The following is a 26,589-nucleotide window of genomic DNA, read 5'->3' as shown; positions in this document are numbered from 1 at the left end:
ATATTTCGCCAGTCTTTACCAATCATGGCTACTGCTGGGCTTGTCCGGGTAGTGTGTTAAAACGAATTGTATTTTTAGCGAAGAACGACGACAGTTATGCCTTTTTTCTATAATAGATACCTACATAAGAGATGAGGTTGACAATGTCCATCGTTTTCAAATATTTTTTAAGTTCTTTTGCTGAGATTTTAAAAGTGTTCCGGATCTACAGATATTCTTTTAATGTGCATAGCTCTTTCGTATCACAGTATGTCTGCAACAGTGGTATTGAAGTTTCATTAAACAGGTCGGCATAGTATATTCTATTAATAGCTTTCGGAACAATTAGACGCACGCGCGCGTTAAAGATAAGATCAATATGAGCCGTGCTATGACAAAACCAATATAATGGGTTTGCGACCAGCATGGATCCGCGCAGTCTGAACAGGATCCATGCTGTTCGCTTACCAACCCTTTTACAAGTAGAGAAACTGATAGCGAACAGCATGGATCCTGATCAGACTGCGCGGATTTGTCACGGCACGGCTCATATCATTTAGTACATGTACTCCTTTCATATAGAAAAGTGTTTTCATTTGAATTAAGCAGATAATATATTGTAAGCATATTTCAAACAGCCTGATAATGTGTTCAGTGGGCCTATTTAGAGATGTTACTTTGTTCATTATATTAGCTGCTATTTCCGTTGTTACAGGTAAAAAGTTAGTTTAAATTGTGCAATGTAAAATGTAAATCTATTTTAGCATTACGACATGTATTTTTCCGTTCATGCTTTATTTTGCGACTTTATGCTTTCCTATTTATCGTTTAAGTGTTGAAGTCTTCTACGTTTTGTAATGCAATGAATAGCACCAAATACAATTATGCAGAAGTATGTTGTCATTTTGTCGCTATCTAACTACGCATCAAGCCGCATTTTACGAACTGTTTATAAAGTTATTCATATATTTTAAATCGGCTGTAGTACTTATAAGTATGTTCACACATGTATGTACTTGAATTTAGTAAGGCTTCTTAGCTGCGGGCTAACTCCCGGAAAAGCCCAGGACCACCCCGGTAAGTTACTAGGATGATCCGTGATGATCCGAGGTGAAATTATTATTGCGGTCACACTTACCCCGACAGCACTCCGTTAAATCCCAACTAACCACCCAGAATGCGCTCCGGACCATCCAGACAGAGCCCAGGTGAAGCTACGGTTCATGCCGCTGTTTTTCCGGTCGTTCCCGGAAGAGCCCAGGTTTACCCAGGCATAGCCCCGGTCAGTCCAAGCAGAGCCCCGACAGAGGACGATCCAGGCAGAACCCCGGTAGAATTCCGGTGGCTTGAAAACGCACCAAAATGATTACATTGATACATAATTTTTATTTAATATAATATCGGTTGTTCCTGAACAGTAATTCATGATGATTTTCTGAAAAATCCTTACGCAAGACTGGATAGAAGGAAAAAATACAAACAAGTTCAATCATTGCAAATTGTCGTGATTCTTTTGAAAGAACCGGGCTTTACCGGGGCTCTACCGGGATCAACCGTAGCTCCATCGTCATCCTTCAGGGTTCTGCCTGCATGCTCCGGGGCTCTGCCGGCATTCACCGGGATTCTGCCAGCATTCACCGGGGCTCTGTCGTAGCTCTACAGGCTATATAATACCCCGGATCATCCCAGGTTTGTGCCGGCAGAGCTACGGTGCTTCCCCGGTGTAACCCCGGTCGTTCCCGGCAGAGCTAAGAATAAAGCCGGCAAGCCTATATTTCCCGGATCATCCAGGTCCACCCCGGTGATATCAAATATTTTATTCCATCCGGGGTCGAATGCCGGATATTCCCGGATCATCCCGGACGTTGCCGACAGTGTAACGTTCGTACCCCGGTCGTTCCCGAATCACTCGGACGTATACCGGACTCTGCCGGGATGTAAGTGAGACTGTAGCTTTAGGCTTTAATGGCACTGATTATGGCATTATTATTAAAACGTATCAGTTTAACAGAAATGTGAACTTTCCTTAAGACCTTCCCGCAAATATGTCGCTAATAGCTGCCTCCCTGATAACTTTGAATGTTTTTTTTCTTGTTTAAAAATTTCAGCTGATCCCTCGGTATGGCTAGATGTTCCTGTAACTGGTGATTGTAGAGGTGATACTATTATGACGTGTTCTTATACTGATCTACCACTAGCCACATGGACTTGGAGTCGAAAATTTGGAGGGGATTCTTGGAGCATATTTATGGTAAATGGAACAATAACTGGCGGCATTCCTGGGTCTGCGTCTGTGCGAGAGCAGAAATTTAAACCCTCTTCATTCTCGTTGATTACTGAAGGTGCAGATCACATGTCAAGGGGGTGGTATAAATGCGATGTTGGACAATATGAATCTAAAGGGAGATATTTGGATATGGAGTGTACGTATGTAGTAGTCAACACTTTGACACGTTAAGTTGCCCGTTATAATCGGTTATGAGTTGATACAGCCCTCGCGTTAATGATAATATGTACATGGGCCATTTCAATGTATAAAATACATGTAATACTATTCATTTTAAATAAGAAATTTATTATAAGAAAACTATTACATAATTTAAAGGACCTGTTTATAAAGATTATATAAACGTCACCGTACTCCAATGAAAAGTGACAGTTATCCAATGAAATAATATGGAATATCATTAATAGTCAAGCATATATAACTCTAGCCAATGGTTGAGGCTTTACATATGTAGTACACAGACATTAATGCACGGTCAATTAACCTGTAAAACGTCTATGTATAAATTACATAAAAAATGATAATGCTGCAAAATAGAAATTAAATAATAAATTTGCAGCAACTGTTTATGTAATAACTTTCATGTTACCGGTAGTCCAAATAAAATGAAATTGTCTTTATAAATATGCAGTATAAAGTACAACAGATTTTTAGATTTTTGAAAATGATGCGACTTAAATTAACGGTCTGAATATAATGACTGAAGAGTTTTCATCATCAGCAAGTTGGTGTCTAATCTTTGATTAACTTAATATTTGTAATATTCAAATGTGGGAGTTCCTATCGACAGATGGTGTAGGTGTGATCTTGATTCCAATAAAATAACGTTTTGAACTTATTTCCTACAGGCAACTTTACTGTGGCATAACTCTTTTAAGATGATGATGGTTTTGCATTTCAGGCAAACCAAACAGCGTCCTGTTCAGTCGTTTATTGGATCAGCGTTTAGAAATTTTACTGGCTTACGTCCATCCTATCCCAAAGATGAGCTTCACAATGATGGTATGAAACTTTTAAATTATATCAGAATGTAGACATGTCCTATGTTAACCCAAAGCAAAAATCTAACAATAATCTTTAAACACTACGTGAAGAGCAACCTTATTTACGGAAAGTCGGTGGTTCTACTCAGGCACCCGCTTGTGGATGAAGTATGTATGTAAATGTGTACGGAGGGGCATCATTCGTCTTCCTCCACTAAGGAAACTTATTAAACGTCACGAGACATTTACAGAGTCTATGTGACAGCTGCAGGCGCTGTCGTTGTCTTCGTTGTTGCTCTCAATTCATGTTACAAGGCATGTACTACTTATTGACATAATAGATAAATCGTAATATGAAATGACAAGTAAAAGCCACTGTTTTCTTTTATTCAATTCAAGGACTCGTCCTACCAGCCAGTAGTCCTAGATTTTCAACAATACTGTGGGGGAAATGGGTGGGCACTTACGTGCAGATGGATTTCTACAACACCACTGCCTATTGGAAACTATTCCTACAAACTGGTTGTCACAACTATAACAGACACGGTTTTTACAGGGAATACAAATTTAACTTATCAGACGCATGATGTGTTGCTCTTGTATGAGTTAATCATTAAAGGATTATTTGCAATGAATGAAAATTTAAATCCTTGTCAAAAAGATCACAGTTCTTGTTGTCGAATCGAAAGTAGTCATTTAACTACTGTTAACAAAATGCATTCGCAATCAAGTTTTTTTTCTAATAGATACTACTCAAAGAATTTTTTGATTTCATAATCCTTTCAAAATAAATTTATTTTTTAACTACAGATATATATGGCATTGGTCTTACACTGCAACTCTTATCTCGACGCAACGGCTATGCAGCGCATTCTTTCTTATCAGTAGTCTTTATTTAGACCAAAGTCTCAATTTAAATCAATTTCGTGCGCGACGTTTAGGTAGAACGCGACACTTTGCGAACTTTCAAGCAGCGTCTTGAAATTTGGCAGGCAAAAAGCTGATAATATTTCTGATTAGATTCCCTTTTATTCCAATAGTTATTTTAAGCCAATTTTTGTACGCACGGCGACAAAGTTGACCTTCAAAGTCCGTTTTTTTATCATGGCGTCGTTGCGAATCCTTGGCAGCTGCTAAGGGTATCACAACGCAATAGGCGGACAAAATATCTTAAATTCTATAGCATTCGACGGAGATTATGTTTGCCTTTAAGCTGATATAACATTTACCGTTTTACGCCGAAAAATATTTGGAAAATGGAAAGAAAACTGTCAATTTGTATAATTTGACGTTCAGTTTAGCCGTATTTTTCGGCTTTAAAGCGACTTCTGAATTAAATTTTTGATTTTTTTCTTTAAACGTCTTTTAAAATGTATACTTAGTCAAAACGACATAGGGGGTCACCGACTCAATTTTTTCGGTACACGTGATTTTATTTCCCCCACCCCTTTAGATAAAAGTCACGCTATCACGGGGCGTTTGTTATTTTGTTTCTCATTAAAAAAGATCGCCCGCTATAAACGGCATTTTAAGCCATTATGACCACGGATACAATAAAGGGTACGATATTCCGTATATTATAGATAGACAAGTAAAAATAAGTGAAATTTGAAATACGTAGATGTACAGGACTGTATAACATGCAATACGTATATGACTAATACACCGATGATCCGAACACTCGTAATATACGGGACTTTTGTATGTTCGATTTTACTTAAATACGGATTTTTTTACAAGGTCAGATATTACCAAAATATGATTTTTGTATTCTTGTAAATATAAAACAGAGAATAAAGATGTACTTCAGAATAACCCACTTTCTGCAAGAGGAAAGGAATAATAGTCTGAATGAAATTTGTCAGAATAACATTAAATAGTAAAACTTTGAGTAAAATGTAATATGTCCTAGTTTTATTAGCATGTCAACTGTATATAGAACCCTTTCGCTGCCAGAGTGTTATATATTTATTGATCATCTATTTGCCAGAAGGTTTTCTAAGAAATAACTATATTATTAATTAATATAATTATGATCATTTGTTATTAGTATTTTAATAATTGTATATGTTTCTAAATCTGCTAGTATATAAACATTATTTTCGATGGTATAATTATCTATTTATTTATGATTATTATTATTATTATTATTATTATTATTATTATAGAAACGGCAAATGCCGTCAATATGGCAAATACGCCGAAAATGATAGGGACGGCATATGCCGTGCCTATGGCAGTGAAAGGGTTAAATGGTCAGTGAATAGAACATATAAAACATCGACAGATCCTCGACAGTGTCTGTATCATGTACAGACCAAAAAACGACGATATATATAGAAATATCTTTATTTGTATAAAGATTTACAACGCAACACTCTTTTGTGCAGTATCTAGCTCAAGACCGCCTGGTTCGCTATATATGTTCTGCTTAACATCCGCTTCATGTTTAAAGAACCTTTTTTAATTTTCCTGTTCAAAATGAATTCTACCATGAATTTGGCTAATAATGAATTTGGTAAATAATGAATAATTGCAAATGCCGATTTGATAGTAATGTTCTTAATACAGCGTTTATGGTGAATCCTCAATTAACCGTTATTTCTAACATTATGATATTCTAAAATGATAAGCAAAACGAGAGAAAATGTATTAAAGATGTTCAGTTACTTGTAGAATCGAACGTGCTACCTCTGCAATCCAACACCCAGTGAGCTACCGTTTCAAACATAACTGTTGCTTCACACTAATATTATTGACTAAATTTCATTTATGAACCGTATTTTTTAATTTGTCAATATTTAGCAGTTATTTAGCATATACTCTGTCAAATTGCTGCAATAGTTTTTGCTTACAAATGAAGTTCTGGGTTTTAATAGGTGAAATGAAATACAAATCACTCACAGTATATCACTCATAGTGTGGGTAATACAAAATGTATTGCTTTGCATACCATCTTGTAGCCTATGTATTAATTTATGATTGAACTTCCGTAAATTACTAAATTTACATAAAAATATAGTTGCTTTTTGTTCCATATGGCATATTTCTTTATTCTCAGCTGTATTTGTTCGCGCAGCGTACGCATTGAACGCCTGATGTCATTTTCTTTACATGCGTCTGTTTACAATTCTTTATGAAGTTATTAATCATGCTTAAAAACAAGAAGAAAATTTGGTTGTTTTTCGTACAAATTTTTTTTTTTGTCAGCAAACATAAACGTCACAAAATGGAAAGGCGATAGTAATTTCAATAAAATTGCACTTCGACCAAGCTACTTTAACTAGACAATTGTTGTTACATATCTAGCAAGTTTCATACACTGCTGACATTTTCTTTTTTGCTCAAGTAACACATATTGAAATTTGCCTGTATTGAGACTTTAAAGAGTTTGAAGAGTCATTAGCAGAACCTGTACCACGTGACGACTCCAAGAAACTGGCTGTGGATGTTGCAGCTTTCAAACCCGAACGAAAAAGTTTCTTCGCAAAAGCTTGCATTTCAGCACGACGAATCTTCATATCATCGTCGCTATCGCTAACGTTTTTAGCCGATTCATTGGAGCGTAATAGAATTGAAACAACTCCGAGATAATATTTTTTTTGGTACTATATCTCGTTAGGGCCATCGCGACACACACATAACTCGAAACAAAACAAAATATAAAATTACAATGTTGAAGAAAAGTCAAAAGAATGAAACTACGATGGTAAAAGGTCAAAGGTACGATGATGAAAAGTCAAAAGTAGGATGGGGAAAAGTCGAAATGATAAAATCACGCTGTTAAAAACACGACTTTTTATCATGCGAAACGAAACGTCACAGTGGATGACGAAAATATTTTAACCAAGGAAACTATAACAAAGAATTAATAGTGTTCATGGGTTTTGGATCAAAATGTTAGCATAAAGTTCGTACATTATAGAAAATGCAAACCCATAGCAATGAAGAGCAAGGAGGTTGAAATCAAGGAACTTAACCACTCGGTCGCGGACGCCTGTTTCATTTAATAAATGCTAGTAAAAATCGTTGAAGGACCATTTGGTTCCGCCAAATAAATGCTAGTAAACTTCGTTCAAGGGGAATGCCTGTTTTTTTGTTTCTTGAATAGTTTTTGTCTTTTGCAAATTGTTGTTGTTTTGCCATTCACTTTGTCTTGAAGGAGAAATTCTACCACTATGCCAGAGGAGCAAGAATTGGTTAACTTTGTGACAGCGCAGATTTGACATGCTGTTGTACGGCATGGAGGCTTTCGAAAGTAAACACATTGTTCAGCTCTTTTAACAACTCAATATTTCGCCAGTCTTTACCAGTCATGGCGATCGTGTTTTGGCGTTTCCAGGTGGTATGTTATTACGAATTGTAGTATTTTATTCTGCGAAGAACGACGAGAGTTATGTCTATTTTCTCTAATAGATACCTACGATACAGATGACGTTGACAGTGTCACTTTCTTATGTCATCGTTTTCGAATAGTTTTATAAAGTTTTTTGCTGACATTTAAAGGTTTTTCGGATTGACACATATTCTTTTAATATGCATGGCTCAGTTGTACTACAGTAAGTATGCAAAGGCGGTATTAAAGTAATATTAGATAAGTCAACATGTTTTATTCTATTAATAGCTTTCGTAGATAAGATCACTATCATTGAGTACAAGTACTCCTTTGATATAGAAACAGTTTTTTTTTTTTGTTTAAATTAGGCTGCAATCATATTTCAAACTATCTGATAATGTGTTCAATGGGCCTATATAGAGATGTTATGCTGCTCATGCTATCAGCTGCTATTTCTTTTGTTACAGGTAAGAAATTTTAGTTTAAACTTATATGATGCAATGCTGTTTGTATTTCTATTTCTAGTATTATGGCGTGTATATTTCCTGTCATGCTTTATTTTGCGATTATATGCTATTTTTATATGGTTTAAGTGTGTTACTCTTTAACGTTTTGTTGCAATTAAATAGCAGCAAATAGAATTAAGCAGATACATTCTAAAATTCTAAAAATTGAATTTGTCCTACTTTAAAAAGAGCAAATACGAGATCGTTCTATAGCGTGTAAATAATGGTTTGAGAGTATGTTAGATGCTTATCACATAACGAAAGTAGCGCTGAATGCAAAATTATTGTCAGTAAAGTAAGAAAATTTAAACAAGGTACTAATTTGACTTCCATACAAAATACTAAATAATAATTGTTGAGAAGCAACAGAAGCAAACAATGGTTCAGGTAATTGGCCAAAAGTAATTCTTTGGAAACTATAACATGTTACCAAACTAATATAAAAAAGCGATTCTAAGACAAAATGGGCCTTAAAATTATTTTGAAGTACGTGGTCGTTTTAGCTTCGAGTATTTAACTGAGCTTCAACATGAATACAGGTAGCCGCATTTTATGAAAGTTTTATAAAGATATTCATCTATTGTAAATTGTCTTTATTACTAATAAGTATGTACAAACATGTATGTACTTGATTCTAATAAGGCTTCCTCAGCGTTTCTTGGGCATATACGGCAATCGTTTTAACCGTTATCCTTGTAACAGAAATGTGAACTTTCGTTAAGACCTTTCAGCAAATATGTCGCGTAATAGCTGCCTCCCTGAAAACTTTGAATTGTTCTTTTTTTGTTTAAATATTTCAGCTGATCCCAGGGTATGGCTAGATGTTCCTGTAGCTGGTGATTGTAGAGGTGATACTATTATCACGTGTTATTATACTGATCTACCACTAGCTACATGGACTTGGAGTCGAAAATTTGGAGATTCTTGGCAAACGTTTATTGTAAATGGAACACAAACTGGCCCCACTCCTGGATCTGTAAGAGAGAAGAAAATTAATGGCTCTTCATTCTCGTTGATTACTGAATATGCAAATAACATGGCACGGGGTTGGTACAAATGCAGTGTTGGAAGTTATGAAGCTAAACAGAGATATGTGGATGTTGAGTGTATGCTTACGTAGTATTACATATAAAGTCTTTTTACAGCTGCTGTGAGTAAAGATTATAGAAACGTCACCATTATCTATGAAAAGTGACCGTTATCCAATGAAAAATGATCGTTATCCAATGAAAAGTGACCGTTATCCAATAAAAAGTGACCGTTATCCAATGAAAAGTTGCATTATAACATAGCAGTATTAGTCAAAAGCATGCATAACTCAAACCAAAATTACAACAAATTGATAATGCAAATTTATTACAAAATCGAAAATGATTAATAAATTTGTAGCAGCCGTTTATGTGAGGTACCGATAGAACACTTAAAATTGACTTTTAATACGAACATGCAGTATAAGTACAGATGATTTTTCATCCATCATTTCTACATGATGTGACTTACTTGAATCTGACTATAACGGCCAGCCATGGAAGATTGCAGATTGATCATTATTAAAAAGTTGGTCTAACGTTTAATAAACTTAATACTGGTAATAGTCAAATATGAACAAATGGTCGTAACTGTCTGGTAGTGCACTCGAATGAAATCTTAGGCATGTGTCAATAATGTGTTAGCATATTTCCTTCAAGCAGGTTTAATTTGGTATAAAAGCGGACTTAAATAAATGTGTTAATCACGATGCAAAGATTTTTAAGTTGTTACATTCATAAAAGTAGCAGTAAATCGACCTTAATAATGAAGCCTCTCACCCTCTGTACATTCTAACTGTTTCTGTTTACGTTCATGTGTTATTGCAATAATGCTAAATATTCCACTTTTCCTTGTAAACATTAACTCTATATATAGATGATGGTGTTTCTGTATTCCAGGCAAACCAATCAACCTCATTGTCAGCCGTGCAGACGATCAGCATTTAGAAATTATACTGGCAGACGTGCATCCTATCCCAAAGATTAGCTTAACGTTAATGGTATGAAACTTTTAAAGTATGTCTTTAGATAGACAAGTCCTATGTTACCCTAAATTAAAAATCTCAAAATAATCATTAATCTCTACCCGAAGAGCGACGGTATTTGCGGAAGATCGGTGGTTCTACTCAGGTACCTGCTCGTGAATGAAATAATATACAGAGTGGCATCTTTTGTCTTCCACTGAAAAGTCGTCACATGACATTTACAGTGTCGATGTTATGGAAAGGCAGCTGCGGCGTTCCATACAATATGACTGCTACAGTTGCTGTCGTTGTCTGCGTTGTTGTTGTTACTCTTTAATCATGTTACAATAAATAATACTAAATATGCGATGATTTTTTTTTTATTCCATTCAAGGACTCATCCTCTCGAACAGTAGCCCTAGATTTTCAACATTACTGTGCGGCAAATGGATGGACAATTACTTGCAAATGGATTTCTACAACACCATTGCCTATTGGAAGCTTTTCCTACAAACTTGTGGTCACAACTATTACAGACACGGTTTTTACAGGAAATATAAATTAAACTTATCAGACAGCTGATGCCTTTCTCCATTATGAGTTAATCATTAAACGATGAAAATATAAAACTCTGTCAAAAGATAACTCTTCTTTGTGTTGAATTGTAATATTCGATTGAACATAGTTCTTAAACAAATATTAACAAAATACATTCGTAATCAAGTTTTTGTCCTAATAGATACTATTCAAATAATTTTCTTAAATTTTCGATTTCATAATCCCTTCCAAACAGATTTATTTTTGAATTTAATTCTTATCTCGTCGCATTGATTATGCAGCGCATTCTTTCTTATACGTAAATAGTCTTTATATAGACCAAAGTGACTACGTTCGGAGCAAAATTAAATGCTTCCAATTTCCAGAATTTCGTGCGCGACGTTAAAGATACCCAAGGATATCTGGAATTGTAAAATGTTTACAGTTAAAAGAACCAGTAAATAAGTCAGAGTTTTATTTTAATCGTGCGTGCGTGAGTTTGTTCTGTTTTTCTTTCTTGATTTTCTAAATCATATGTGTTTAAGAATGAGCCTTATTTTAGTGAACAGTCTGTTTTAAAACAGGCTGACTGGTCTGATATTGAATGTTCAAGGGCAAGAATTCAGTATCTACATGCTTAACACGATTTTAACAGGTTTAAGTCGGATCAGAATAGGGAAATGTTTTGTAATTTAAAAAAGCAGTATAAAGATTTATGTAGAAAAAAGAAGGGTATTTTTAAACAAAAGAAAATGAATGATATTGGAAATTTAAATCATGCAAAACCTAAAGTATTTTGGAGCTATTTTAAAAAGAAAAGTTAATCTTCAAACGACTTATCTGTTGAAGAATTTTGTTCCCATTTCTCATCCCTAGGAAGTGATGTGTTACAGGAAAGGAATCTTGACGCAGAAAGTTTTTGTAGTAGCCATGATTTTAATAATTTAGATTGTTGTTTTGAAGAATTAGATAAAACTATAACTGTACAAGAAATTTATAATGCTGCCAAAGAACTAAAAAAGGGTGGCTTTTGGTAGTGATTTTATCTTGAATGAATATTTGACTGAAAGTATTGATATTTTAGGGTCGCATATTTGTGATATTTTTAATGCTATTTTAGATTCTGGGTATTTTCCAGATAAATGGATGGAAGGTGTAATTATACCTTTACATAAAAAGGGTGATAAGAATGACGTTTATAGGGGTATTACATTAGTTAGTTGTTTTTCTAAGAATATTTACAATAGTTCTAAATAAGCGTGTCACGTCTTTTTGTGAAAATAACAATGTTATATCTGACGCGCAGTTTGGTTTTAGAAAGGGTAAATCAACTGTAGATGCATTATTTATACTGTTGAATGTTGTGCAACACTATTTAAATGAAAATAAAAGATTATATTGTGTATTTGTTGATTTAAAAAAATGTTTTGATACTATATATAGAAATGCACTATGGTTAAAATTGTATAGATTAGGAATATAAGGTAAATTATTACGAATTATTAAGGACATGTATACAAAAGTTAAATCCTGTGCTAGATCATGTAACGATTATTCCTCTTATTTTGAGTATGCTGTAGGTTTAAGACAAGGGGAGATAATGTCGCCACTACTTTTTTCTCTGTTCGTAGAAGACCTAGAATTATTTTTACAAGATAACATTAGTTCTGGACTTGATATAGAAGAAATTATCTTACTTTTACTATTATTTGCTGATGATATGGTTATATTAGGAAAATCGCCTCAAGAATTACAAATGCATTTAGATAAATTATATGAATATTGTAAAAGTTGGGGATTAGAAGTAAATACAGATAAAACTAAAATTGTTGTATTTAGGAAAAGAGGCGGTTTACTAGGAAATGAGTTTTGGACATATGATGGTAATGATATTGAAGTTGTGAATGATTTTAATTGTCTAGGAAAAGTTTTCAATTACACCGGAAATTTTACTTTGAATCAGGAATACATTGCAGGTAAAGCTTTAAAGGCGCTTAAATTTTTGCTTTTAAATAGTAAAAAGTATAGTTTTAAACCAAAGTTATTATGTCAGCTATTTGATTCTTTTGTTGGCTCAATTTTGAGTTATTCGTCAGAAATATGGGGATTTACAAAATCAAAACAAATTGAAAGAATACATTTAAAATTTTGTAAAAATATATTGTCAGTAAGAAATACTACATGTACTGTTAGTGTATATGGAAAGTTGGGAAGATATCCTTTGTTCATATCCCGTTATGTACGCATTGTTAAATATTGGTTTAAGTTGCTGCACACAGACAATATTATTTTACGCTCAGTTTACCAGCTATCATTAAATGATTGTAATAAAGGATTATGTAACTGGGTAGCCTATGTTAAAAAGCTTTTGTGTGATTATGGTTTTTCAGATGTTTGGAATAACCCACATGATATTGTATTTAAAAACTTTATCCCGATATTTAGACAACGGATAATTGATTGTTTTATACAGGGGTGGCATGTATCTAAAGAAACAAGTTCTGTATTGGAATTATATAATGTGTGTAAAATTAGTTTTTGTTACGAAAATTATTTAGATATATTGCCTGATCATTTGAGACGGCTTATCACTAGATTAAGAACTTCTGCACACAGCTTAAGAATACAAACTGGTAGATATGCCAGAAATAGAATACAAAGAAATGAACGGTATTGTCAATGTTGTTCTTTAAGAGACTTAGAAGATGAATTTCATTTTGTTCTTATATGTCCATGTTATACAAGTATTCGTACCCTTTATATTAAAAGATATTATTTTGTTAACCCAAGTATGTACAAATTTATTGCATTGCTGCAAAGTAATAATAGAAATGAGCTATGTAAATTAGCACTATATTACAAAAAATGCTATGACTGTTAGAACTACAGTGTTAAATAATGTTCAATGATAGATCAAAATTTAGTTTATTAAAAATAAAGTTTAATGATAGATTAAAAATTAGTTTTTAAATAGATTTGTCTTCTTAAAATATGTTCATCCTCACTTAACTGAGGCTTAATAACAAATATCTGAACAATAACAATTGTTACAATTACAATTATTAATCTCTTTATATTATTTATTTTATTAATTTCTTTATATTGATTGCACTGAAAATTACATGTTACTCAAATATTATTATGTTATGTATATGATGATGTACTATGTACAAATCAGAAATAAAAGATCTGTTCTGTTCTGTTCTGTTTTTCTTTCTTTCCCTGGCCTGTGCCTTTATCTTTTTCTCAATTGAGTGCAATTAAAATTTTTATCACATACCCGTGCAGCTTTTGCGACTCGGTAAAAGTGGAATGATATGGTCGTGCATATATTTTTGACGTACATTGACGTGACGTCATTTGCGTTATACAAAAATAGCGTTTAAGCGCACTGATGATAGCGTTACAGCGGGTCGTCACTGAAAAAAGAAACGTTTATACTTAAACGGCTCGCATAATATATTTTAATCGAACGAATTCAATGAATTCCGTATATAAACTTTCACTCCTTCAAAATACATTAACTAAGTTTATTTCCAAACATACGTTTCGACTACATACATAAAATAACCAAAGTAAATTATTTCATAAAGAATTAATAATATTCAACGTGTCTTATTTTGTATGTAAATAAATGAATCATTCGTAAAATAACGTTAAACAACATCGCAGCAAGACTTTTGTCTCACGCTTTGACACAATTTAAAGACACACTGCTTATTGTTAGTATTATTTGAAAAAGTTTTGGAATAACAATTTAGCTTTAGAGTGCATCAGAAACATACTGAGTGTTTTCAGACTATTAGAATGTCAGGATATTATCCCGCCATTGCTTTAACTATAATTATTTTATCGACGACAGGTATGTTTCCTTCTTTATTATTTAGCATTGTAATATTAATGATTTTAGCTTAATTTTTATTTCATCATTTTATTTATTCTGCTATTGTTATTGCTGTTGATGATGATGATGTTTTGTTTTATTGTTGATTATGTTGTTGTTGTTGTTGTTGTTGTTGTTGATGATGATGATGTTGCTGCTCCTGCTGCTGCTGCTGCTGCTGCTGCTGCTGCTGCTGCTGATGATGATGATGATGATGATGATGATGATGATGATGTTAATATTGTTGTTAATATTGTTGTTGTTGTTGTTGTTGTTGATGCTGCTGCTGCTGCTGCTGCTGCTGCTGCTGCTGCTGCTGCTGATGATGATGATGATGATGTTGTTGTTGTTGATGTTGTTGTTGTTGTTGTTGATGCTGCTGCTGCTGCTGCTGCTGCTGCTGTTGATGCTGATGATGCTGTTGTTGTTGCTATTATTGTTAATATTGTTGTTGTTGTTGTTGTTGTTGATGATGCTCCTGCTGCCGCTGCTGATGATGATGATGTTGTTGTTGTTGTTGTTAATATTGTTGTTAATATTGTTGTTGTTGTTGATGATGTTGCTGCTGCTGCTGCTGCTGCTGATAATGATGTTGTTGTTGTTGTTAATATTGTTGTTAATATTGTTGCTGTTGTTGATGATGCTCCTGCTGCTGCTGCTGATGATGATGATGATGATGTTGTTGTTGTTGTTAATATTGTTGTTTATATTGTTCGTGTTGTTGATGATGCTCCTGCTGCTGCTGCTGATGATGATGATGATGTTGTTGTTGTTGTTAATATTGTTGTTGTTGTTGTTGTTGTTGTTGTTGTTGTTGTTGTTGTTGCTGCTGCTGCTGCTGATGATGATGATGATGATGATGATGATGTTGATGCTGTTGTTGATAATTGTTGTTGTTGTTGTTGTTGTTGTTGTTGTTGTTGTTGTTGCTGCTGCTGCTGCTGCTGCTGCTGCTGCTGCTGCTGCTGCTGCTGCTGCTGCTGCTGCTGATGATGATGTTGTTGTTGTTGTTGTTAATATTATTGTTAATATTGTTGTTGTTGTTGTTGATGATGCTCCTGCTGCCGCTGCTGATGATGATGATGTTGTTGTTGTTGTTGTTAATATTGTTGTTAATATTGTTGTTGTTGTTGATGATGTTGCTGCTGCTGCTGCTGCTGCTGCTGATGATAATGATGTTGTTGTTGTTGTTAATATTGTTGTTAATATTGTTGCTGTTGTTGATGATGCTCCTGCTGCTGCTGCTGATGATGATGATGATGTTGTTGTTGTTGTTAATATTGTTGTTTATATTGTTCGTGTTGTTGATGATGCTCCTGCTGCTGCTGCTGATGATGATGATGATGTTGTTGTTGTTAATATTGTTGTTAATATTGTTGTTGTTGTTGTTGTTGTTGTTGATGCTGCTGCTGCTGATTATGATGATGATGATGATGTTGTTGTTGTTGTTGTTGTTAATATTGTTGTTTATATTGTTGTTGTTGTTGATGTTGCTGCTGCTGCTGCTGATGATGATGATGATGTTGTTGTTGTTAATATTGTTGTTGTTGTTGTTGTTGTTAATGATGATGATGTTGATGATGATGTTGATGATTATTGTATGTTTTTATTGCTGCTGATGCTATTGTTGTTGTTGTTGTTATTGTCGACGATAATGATGATGATGATGTTTTTGTTGACGATGATGATGAAGATGATGATTATGTATTGTTGTTGTCGTCGTTGTTGTTGTTGGTGATGTTGATGATGATGACGATATTGATAATGATGATGATGGTGATGATGATGATGAGACACATTTTAATGAACAGGCAACATCATGCAACATTGGCAAATATAATTTCTTATAACATCAGTTTAAACTCTCGATATAACATTATGGGTAAAAAGGCACTGAGATATACTAGTTTTTGAAGCTATATGTGGCAGTGGCCTAGTGGCAGTTACCAGATATTAGAATAGACATAAACTGACAAAGAATGTGCACTGATCAATCAATGCCTGAGATTTGAGACAGAACTCGGAAAATATTTTATAACTTTAAGGGCAGCACTGGTTATTTTTAGAATGCAGAAGAACATGTCCGTAGAAATGATTTTAAGATCAATTACAACGAAAGTGACCTGCCCCGTCCGAGAACTGAAGCCAGTTCGCCTAATTTACCGTCCAACGCTCAAGCAATTGAGCCAACAAGACCTTATAGTCTATTTCGTTCTGTTTAATATATTCTTTTCTTAAGATGTAAAGACTCGGGCTATGTTTTATAGATATTTCGTATGTTGATCTGTAACTAATTTCCGTAAATATTTCGTCCCTCTTTTTGGCAAGAAACATATTAAATGTTGCAGTGTATTTAAGAACTTGTCTGCTATACATGTTATTTGTTAATTGATTATAATATTGAACATTCGCAATCTGTCAACCTCTAATAGTTTTCATATGTATGAACAATTATCATTTTATGAAGGGAAAACATCACTACGTTCTGTTTTCATTTATACATATACATGCATGTTTTTGTGTTTATTCTAAAATATAGGTCAGAAAGTTTTGTGACTGTTTTACTGCATAACTTATCTCATGCTGGTAAACAGTTTTAAATTTTGTCATTCGTCATTTAGAAGTTGTGTAAATGTTAATTAAATTAGCATAAGTGTGTCCTAGTTGCATGACAGTATAGAAAGCTTGCAACACGGAGTATGATTCTCAAATTTGTTGATTTCAAAAATTACATTTAATAAAACAAACGTGGATTAAGTTGTTTTCTCCTATACACAAAAAATTGCATAGTTTTGTTGCAAATGTAGCAAGGTGTCGTGTTCTCAACAAAGACGGTCGTAATTCACGACGTCTATGCTGCGACAATGTTACGCGACGTAATCGTCCAAATTGTAGCTAATGTTGATAAAACGACACCATGAATGAATATGTATATCGTAATCAAATATGTAGTAATTATATAAATAATAGTAAAAACAGTACTTAAGTCATTTTCAGAAAGCCACTATTTAAGACAAAAAATACATTTACGATTATAACTCTTACGAAAAGAAACGCCTGTACATAGCAAGGTTCATTCGATGTTGATGCGCACGCACTTTATCTGCTTCCAGTTTTACAGTTGATACATGCATTGAACACAATCATGTTCTACTCACACAAATTAAAATCAAAATAAGAAAAATGAATAAATGATTTAAACTGATAAATTTTTCTACTAATTGAAAATACGATACTGGTCTGGTCTTAGTGATTAAGAAGTTTACTACGTATACAGTACATATTTAAAAGTAAAAACAAGGTCAAATCACAAAGCAAAATGAAGTTTGTTGTTGTTGTTGTTTTGAATAATCATTTGTCGAGCAGACTGTACCCTTGTCATAATTTACCGAAATTTGACGGGAAAAGACCGGGAAAGGCTATTAGGTTACAATTGAAAGAATTGGTAATTAATTGTAATATAAAAGACCAAAAATTGTTAAAAATTACTATTTATACATATCGATGCGTTATTATTTGCCTTTTCTAAACAATCAGTTGACTCTCGGGTGTGGCTAGAAGCACCGGCGATTGCAAACTGTAGAGGGGATACAGTTTTGACGTGCCATTACTGTGACACGCCTCTGACCACGAGAACATGGAGCAGGAAAATTGGGGATGTTTGGGAAATCATCATGGAAAATGGGACACAAATAGGCCCTTCTGGTCGTCTTTCTATAAGGGAGGAAATCAACGGGTGGTTCTCCTTGATAATCAGCGGGGCTGACAATATGGCGGCCGGGATTTATAGGTGCGGGGTGGACAAATATCAATCGGCTGGGGTAGAATTCCTGGTTGAATGTAAGTACAAGTTTATGTTTTTGTCATAATTTAAAATGTTAAAAAAGAATTGAATATTATAATATTTTAAGAAACTTTTGAGAAATACATAAAGGTTATTTTAAAAATGCATGAAGGTTATTTTAGTATACTTTATTTATTCAAGATTTTATTTTCAATGTAGATCTAGATAACTCTAATAAGACGTTCTTATTAGGTAGCGTATAGTATTGTGTCCAAGCGTATGTAGCTAAATCACTATATATGCATAAATATAATAACAGAACTTTCCACTTTGATATAAACTTTGAAATAATTGGAAAGAAACTATGAACTAAGTACATGCTTGTACTAATATCACTTGCATATTTTATATATATCAGGTAAACCAGAAAATGTTAAGGTTCGGCTGACTGTTGGGATGTTGATAGAAATAAGAATGAACACCGTTTATCCAGTCCCAGATATACATTTCATGCTAACGGTATTTATTTGTAAAGAAATCTTTTTGTTTATAATTAATTGAAATTTTAACCAGCCACCGTACATTATACTTCTGTATATTTTTTTCACTGTAAGGCAGCACATTCTTTGCACATATTTGTACTCAGAATAATTTATCACATACCTACGGTGTTCCGTTTGGACACGTTTTGACAATCGTGACATTTTATTTATTCTGTACCCGCGATGCACGATGGTACGATGGTGAAAACGCGATGGCACGATGGTACGATGGTGAAAACACGATGGTACGATGGTGAAATCACGATGGTACGATGGTGAAATCACGATGGCGCGATAGTACGATGGTGAAAACGCGATGTTACATCGCGTTTTCACCATCGTACCATCGTGATTTCACCATCGTACCATCGCGTTTTCACCATCGTACCATCGCACCATCGTGCTATCGTGTTTTCACCATCGTGCCATCGCGCTTTCACCATCGTACCATCGCGATTTCACCATCGTACCATCGCGATTTCACCATCGTACCATCGCGATTTCACCATCGTACCATCACGTTTTCACCATCGTACCATCGCGTTTTCACCATCGTGCCATCGCCTTTCGGTGGACTTTCCCGCATTGTACATTTTATAAACCCAAGGAATGAATTGCAAAAACTATGTTTTAAGTGAGGGGTTTTACGAAATCGAGACATTTTAAATATAGTGAGGCTTAAAACGGGATTTGATCTCAGCACAGACTATTTAATAAGTGTTGTGTATTAAGATTCAATCATTATAAAACCTTTATGCACTGTGCTTAATTCATCTTGTCTAGATATCTATAACACAATTTTTTTAAGGTTTTATATCATAAATATGATGCTCAAATTAAGAAAAGTTCCAAAAAGCATTATTTGTAAAGATGTTACCGAATGTAACATTTCATGTAAATAAAGGGAGGTAATAAAAATTTATTTTCTGTAAAGTCTATGTCAAATTTTTCAATAAGAAATGAATACATATATTTTAATGATTACATATAATATGTATAAATATTTGCAGTACATATTTTTACATATTCTCGATGTTTGAAACTTGTTTTATATTAAAGCATTATTATATAAATATATATAATTTCACTGAAGTGTGGTGTTAGCTCAACAGGTACAGCGTTGGACTGTGAAATCGGGCGATCGGGTTGGATTTCCCCCGACTGGTGCAGGTCACTTTCGTTGTGATTGATCATGAAAATCCTTTTCTACGGTCATTGACACTGGTCTCTGCTCTGCAGAAGTTTCAGTTCCTTGCGAAAGTGAAGGCAACTAGTACTGGTAAACTGCTTGACAGCCTGCCCAGGAAAATGCTGTGGTTTGAACTGGTGCTCTTGTGAATTCAATGTGGGCTTACTGTCATGATCGGAAGTGAAAACTATAACCACAACCACCACGGTGTACAAACCTCAATTACAACATACAAAATCTTTAGAACGGTACAAAATTGTCTTTTGGTATAGCTGTCATGTGTTTTTTTTTTTCAATTATTCTTGCTTGGATATGGAAGAATGAAAAATCACAATACGTTCAGGTATTAGAAAGTAAATTATAAAACAAATGAAAATAAAAAGGAAAATTAAAGAAAATACTGAGCCAGAAAATGATGCATCAAGAGCTCATACATATAGATAAGATAATTCTATTTCCCGAGACTATTAGAATGTGTATGCCTTAAAGTGAGAAATGTTTGCCCTTGACCTGGTCCGATTGGAATTTAAAGCCAAAGAATATTATATTACTATGGAAGATTAATTATTACTGCAAAAATTGTAAATTCGGCGCTATAATCCGAGCATAGGTTCCAGTGCCAGACCTGGGGATTGATCAGTAGTTTACTTAATTACAATTACTTTCAGATTTTATTTGTTATAGATTATGATTGAATTCTTAGATTTGCCTCTGTAATCAATTAAATAACATAACAGAACAGAAGAAAAACGTTATTTTACTTTGATTTGTACATAAATGTAGTACATTATCAGAAAAGTACAGAACATTAACTCAAGTTACATATAATATAAACACATGAGTATACATAACAGTGGTGAAATATTTGTTAATTTTAACACATGACATGATATTATTTTTAAGGTATTTGTAAGAGGAAAATAAATAATTATCATGAGAAATGAAAAAAGAAAAAACAAACAAACAGCTACCGCCTGAAGATATTTATGATTTTCATAATACATTGATCAAAATGTATAAACCATACATTTTCAATACTTATATTCAATTAATGATAACAAAGTTTAAAGTCAACGTCACGTTACATTTATCCGGTTTCATCCGAGACCCAACATAGGCCCTTGTTTGTCTTCTGCGTACATATTCAACGATCATGTCTTTGAGGCAAATTAAAAAAAATAATCGTGATATAAAAATAAAATGTATTTTCAGTACAGATATTGCGACATTTTGTTTCAGTTTTCGTCAACTGAAAGGACACTTAAAAGAGATTAGGTTTGAAAACATGGAAAAGAAGACAACCATTGGAGTTCGGCCAGATTGAAGCAGCGATACAGGTACAGTATACATTCTTTCTTTATCTATTTAAAAGCTTAAGATGGCAGTAAGAGTCTTGTCGGATACACAAGTTATGCAAAACTATACTGTTTTTTGGGAATAAATTAATTTTGTTAATAAAGAATAACGTGAACATTTTACAAAGAATACTGTATCCTGTAAAAATTTGAATAAAAAATAAAACATCAACATTTCTTTGAGTTCTTCTTTTTTCGTTAAAGTGGTGTTTAATTGCTATTTTGAATGCACAAATTAAAACAACGGCAAAAATCCTTACTGTAATCCATAAGCGGTCTGGTTAAGCTTATAGAATTATCAAATATCGGTCCTTTATCCTGCTCTCATATTTTTGTGTATGTGTGGTGTTTTTGGTTTTGGGTTTTATGTATATTTTTGCATAGCAGACTGGCGTTTCCGTTAGTTTTACTCATGCTGGAAATTTCATCTGGCATGGAGGATGCCAGATAAGTCGCCTGTCATACAACAAACATCATTTTTAGCGCATATTATGAAGTACGCGCTAAAAATTACGTCATTTCGAATTTTAGAAGGGAACTATGTGCTTAGCATGACGTGATTTCGCCGTTGTTAATAAAGTTGTAAATTCATACGCCTATTGTAAGAAAAAAAGTTATGGTGGAATGATATTAATTTCCATGTACAAATATCTTATCTTATATATGATATCTGTCATGTGTTGTTGCGGTTCAGATTGGAATATCCGTCGCAATATCTGTACTGAAAATACATTTTATTTTTATATCACGATTATTTTTTTAATTTGCCTCAAGACATGATCGTTGAATATGTACGCAGAAGACAAACAAGGGGCCATATGTGGGTCTCGGATGAAACCGGATAAATGTAACGTGACGTTGTGACTTTAAACTTTGTTATCATTTTAATTGAATATAAGTATTGAAAATGTTATGGTTTATACATTTTGATCAATGTATCATGAAAATCATGATATCTCAGGGCGGTAGCTGTTTGTTTGTTTTTTCTTTTTCATTTCTCATGATAATTATTTTATTTTCCTCTTACAAATACCTTAAAAATAATATCATGTCATGTGTTAAAATTAACAAATATTCACCACTGTTATGTATACTCATGTGTTTATATTATATGTAACTTGAGTTGATGTTCTGTACTTTTCTGATAATGTAATACATTTATGTACAAATCAAAGTAAAACAACGTTTTTCTTCTGTTCTTTTGTTATTTAATTGATTACAGAGGCAAATCTGAGAATTCAATCATAATCTATAACAATAAAATCTGAAAGTAATTGTAATTAAGTAAATTACTGATCAATCCCCAGGTCTGGCACTGGAACCTATGCTCGGATAATAGCGCCGAATTTACAATTTTTTGCAGTAATAATTTAATCTTCCATAGTAATATAATATTCTTTGGCTTTAAATTCCCAATCGGACCAGGTCAAGGGCAAACATTTCTCACTTTAAGGCATACACATTCTAATAGTCTCGGGAAATAGAATATCTTATCTATATGTATGAGCTCTTGATGCATCATTTTTCTGGCTCAGTATTTTCTTTAATTTTTCCTTTTATTTTCATTTTGGTTTTTAATAATTTACTTTCTAATACCTGAACGTAATTGTGATTTTTCATTCTTCCATATCCAAGCAAGAATAATTGAAAAAAAAAAACATGACAGCTATACCAAAAGACAATTTTGTACCGTTCTAAAGATTTTGGGAATGTTGTAATTGAGGTTGTACACCGTGGTGGGTTGTGGTGATAGTTTTCACTTCCGATCATTGAGACAGTAAGCCACATTGAATTCACAAGAGCACAGTTCAACCACAGCATTTTTCCTGGCAGGCTTGTCAAAGCAGTTTACCAGTACTAGTTGCCTTCACTTTCGCAAGGAACTGAAACTTCTGCAGAGCAGAGCACCAGTGTCAATGACCGGTAGAAAGGATTTCATGATCAATCACAACGAAAATGAACCTGCACCCGTCGGGGGGAATCCAACCCGATCGCCCGATTCACTGTCCAACGCTGTACCTGTTGAGCTAACACCACACTTCAGTGAAATTATATATATTTATATAATAATGCTTTAATATAAAACAATTTTCAAACATCCGAGAATATGTAAATATGTACTGCAAAATATTTATTTACATTATTATATGTAATCATTAAAATATATGCATTCATTATCTTATTGAAAAATTTGACTTAGACTTTACAGAAAATAAATTTTTATTTACCTCCCTTTATTTACATGAAATGTTTAAATTCGGTAACATCTTTACAAATAATGCTTTTTGGAACTTATCTTAATTTGAGGCATCATATTTATGATATAAAAACCTTTAAAAAAATTTGTGTTATAGATATCTAGACAAGATGAATAAAGCACAGTGCATAAAGGTTTTATAATGATTGAATTTCTTAATACAAAACTCTTATTTAATAGTCTGTGCTGAGATCAAATCCCGTTTTAAGCCTCACTTATATTTAAAAATGTCTCGATTACGTATAGCCTCTCACATAATATATAGTTATGCATTCATCCATTGTGATAAAGATGTACAATGCGCATGTCCACCGGAAGGGCGATGGTCACGATGGTGAAAAAAAACGCGATGGTAACGATGGTGAAAAACGCGATGGTACGATGGTGCGAAATCGCGATGGTACGATGGTGAAATTGCGATGGTACGATGGTGAAATCGCGATGGTACGATGGTGAAAACGCGATGGTACGATGGTGAAAACGCGATGGTACGATGGTGGAAACGCGATGGTACGATGGTGAAATCACGATGGTACGATGGTGAAAACGCGATGTAACATCGCGTTTTCACTATCGTACTATCGCGCCATCGCGATTTCACCATCGTACCATCGTGATTTCACCATCGTACCATCGTGTTTTCACCATCGTACCAGCGTGCCATCGCGTTTTCACAATCGTACCATCGTGCATCGCGGGTACAGAATAAATAAAATGTCACGATTGTCCAAACGTGTCCAAACGGAACACCGTAGTTATGCATTCATCCATTGTTGATAAAGATGTACAATGCGCATGTCCACCGGACGGCGATGGCACGATGGTGAAAACGCGATGGTACGATGGTGAAAACGCGATGGTACGATGGTGAAATCGGGATGGTACGATGGTGAAATCGCGATGGTACGATGGTGAAAGCGCGATGGCACGATGGTGAAAACACGATAGCGCGATGGTGCGATGGTACGATGGTGAAAACGCGATGGTACGATGGTGAAATCACGATGGTACGATGGTGAAAACGCGATGTAACATTGCGTTTTCACCATCGTACTATCGCGCCATCGCGATTTCACCATCGTACCATCGTGATTTCACCATCGTACCATCGTGTTTTCACCATCGTACCATCGTGCCATCGCGTTTTCACCATCGTACCATCGTGCATCGCGGGTACAGAATAAATAAAATGTCACGATTATCCAAACGTGTCCAAACGGAACACCGTACATACCCGTTCCGTAAAAACGATTTTTCATGACCGTGCATATATATGGACGTCACGTCATTTGCGTTAAACAAAATTATAATTATAGCGTTTAGGTGCGCAAAGTATTAACGCGTCGATTCTAAATTACTTCAACAGGGTCTTATTTTGGATATGTGATAAAAAAGAATATTATATTCACGTAGATTCATTTCTGAGTTTATGAATTTATTGAACCATTTGCATTAACTTATATTATGTTCGCATGCATAATTTGATTCATACACTCTTTCAATACAGTATATTTAATGATTTAAGGCGTATAATTTAGGTCATCATAATTAAATATAAAATTATGTATGGTGTCTACAAAGGGACATCAACTGCAGTTTATCATTGGAAATATTAAAGCGCAGTTATTTTACTTGTGTATCGCAGTTAAGTACGAGTTCTTGTACACTTCAAAATATGTGTGAGTATTTATTCAGTTTATCAAGGAGGATTCAAATTGAATTTAAAATGTTTTTCTTCAGAAATATGCAATAACATGTATATGTTTTCCATGAAAATTATCAAAAGTGTAGTTTAATTTCCGATGCCCTTTAAAGTAGTTCTATTACATAGTATGTTTATCTTTCAAAAATAAGTGCATATTAAACAGATATATAGACGTGGATAAGAAGTTCTATCTTATTTTATTATATTATTATGATGAACTATTGAGAAATATTGATGAAATAAAATGCTATTTTAATTTTCTGTATTTTCACTGTAAAAAATTATGTTCACTGCAGTGAAACATAATTTTCCGTATTTTAAAACTGGTGTCTTCACGGACTACTTTCTTAATAAATTCAGTCAATAAACAAAATTAAAAAAGAAACTCTTCTTATGCATTGTAAGAATATAATCAACAGAAATTCAAGTTTTTTCTATAAATACAGGATTTATTTTCATCGTGTGGTATGAACATTATCATATTTCACTCGTGGCTACTGCTATTTATTTTTCATAGTTCACAATGAAAATAAATTCTGTATTTATAGAAGTAAACTTGAATATTCCTCTATAATTATATCTTTTCAGGGACGCAGCCAAGCGGGACTACACAAGTTTTTATTTCATATCCAAGTTGTAGCGGCCACAGTTGGCTACAAGACTGCGTCTGGGTCTCAACTTCAACATTTTCAGCCAGCCAATACACTTACGAGATTGTTGCCAAGACAATGACTGAGACATACTTTTTCAGGAGCACTTTAATATAGAATTTAATTGAAGCAAACCAAGTTTTTTCTTTAAAATTTACGGATGCATACTTCATGAATTTACTTCTAAATGAAAAAAAAAACACGAGTACTATACTGGCATGGCGAGCATTCCCGTACAGAAGCAGTACCCGTATTTTTCGTTTTAAACGTTTGATTTTTACTTGCTTTCTTCAAAAAATTGATATCAAATCAAGCAGATGCATAAACGAGACAAAATATAAGTGTTAGTTTTTCAATAGGTATAAAAAGTTTTCATTTTAAATCACTTCCATCTGTGCGTTGTCAAAAACGTAACCTTTTTAATTTTGGGGGATTCCGTCCGTGCGCGCATGAGCAAAAATACTTACATGTGAGGCCAGTAAGGTTTTCCACTAATATCACCTAATGTACAGCTAAGTAGGGAAAGTTTTATGAAATCAGAATTTTTACCAATATTACTATATCAAATAATTTTATGGATTTGATAAGTAAAATATCTTGCAT

General features: G+C 33.9%; 2 protein-coding genes across 3 annotated transcripts; both read left to right on the top strand.

The window, feature by feature from the left end:
• The first annotated feature begins 555 nt into the window (after positions 1-555).
• LOC132715620 (uncharacterized) lies at positions 556-10,826 on the top strand. 2 transcript variants are annotated; one of them, XM_060698654.1, is made up of 4 exons: positions 556-694; positions 8,892-9,197; positions 10,020-10,120; positions 10,479-10,826. In XM_060698654.1, exons 1-4 carry the CDS (start codon positions 625-627, stop codon positions 10,647-10,649), a joined length of 648 nt encoding a protein of 215 aa, XP_060554637.1. In that variant the 5' UTR covers positions 556-624; the 3' UTR covers positions 10,650-10,826. The 2 variants fall into 2 exon arrangements, with proteins under 2 accessions (XP_060554637.1, XP_060554636.1); XM_060698653.1 differs by lacking the exon at positions 556-694 and adding an exon at positions 7,897-8,052 and having other exon boundaries at positions 10,479-10,818.
• Positions 10,827-14,290: 3,464 nt separating this feature from the next.
• Positions 14,291-26,103, top strand: LOC132715618 (uncharacterized). Its single transcript, XM_060698651.1, has 4 exons — positions 14,291-14,483; positions 18,042-18,344; positions 18,707-18,817; positions 25,925-26,103. Exons 1-4 carry the CDS (start codon positions 14,429-14,431, stop codon positions 26,101-26,103), a joined length of 648 nt encoding a protein of 215 aa, XP_060554634.1. The 5' UTR covers positions 14,291-14,428.
• The last annotated feature ends 486 nt before the right edge of the window (positions 26,104-26,589 follow it).

The sequence above is a fragment of the Ruditapes philippinarum genome, unplaced genomic scaffold (assembly GCF_026571515.1).
Source record: "Ruditapes philippinarum isolate M1 unplaced genomic scaffold, ASM2657151v2 ctg2404_1_1_1_1, whole genome shotgun sequence".
In the NCBI taxonomy this organism is placed as follows: Eukaryota; Metazoa; Mollusca; class Bivalvia; order Venerida; family Veneridae; genus Ruditapes; species Ruditapes philippinarum.
Note: the sequence above shows the minus strand (reverse complement) of the source record. Positions and strands in the feature narration are given on the sequence as shown.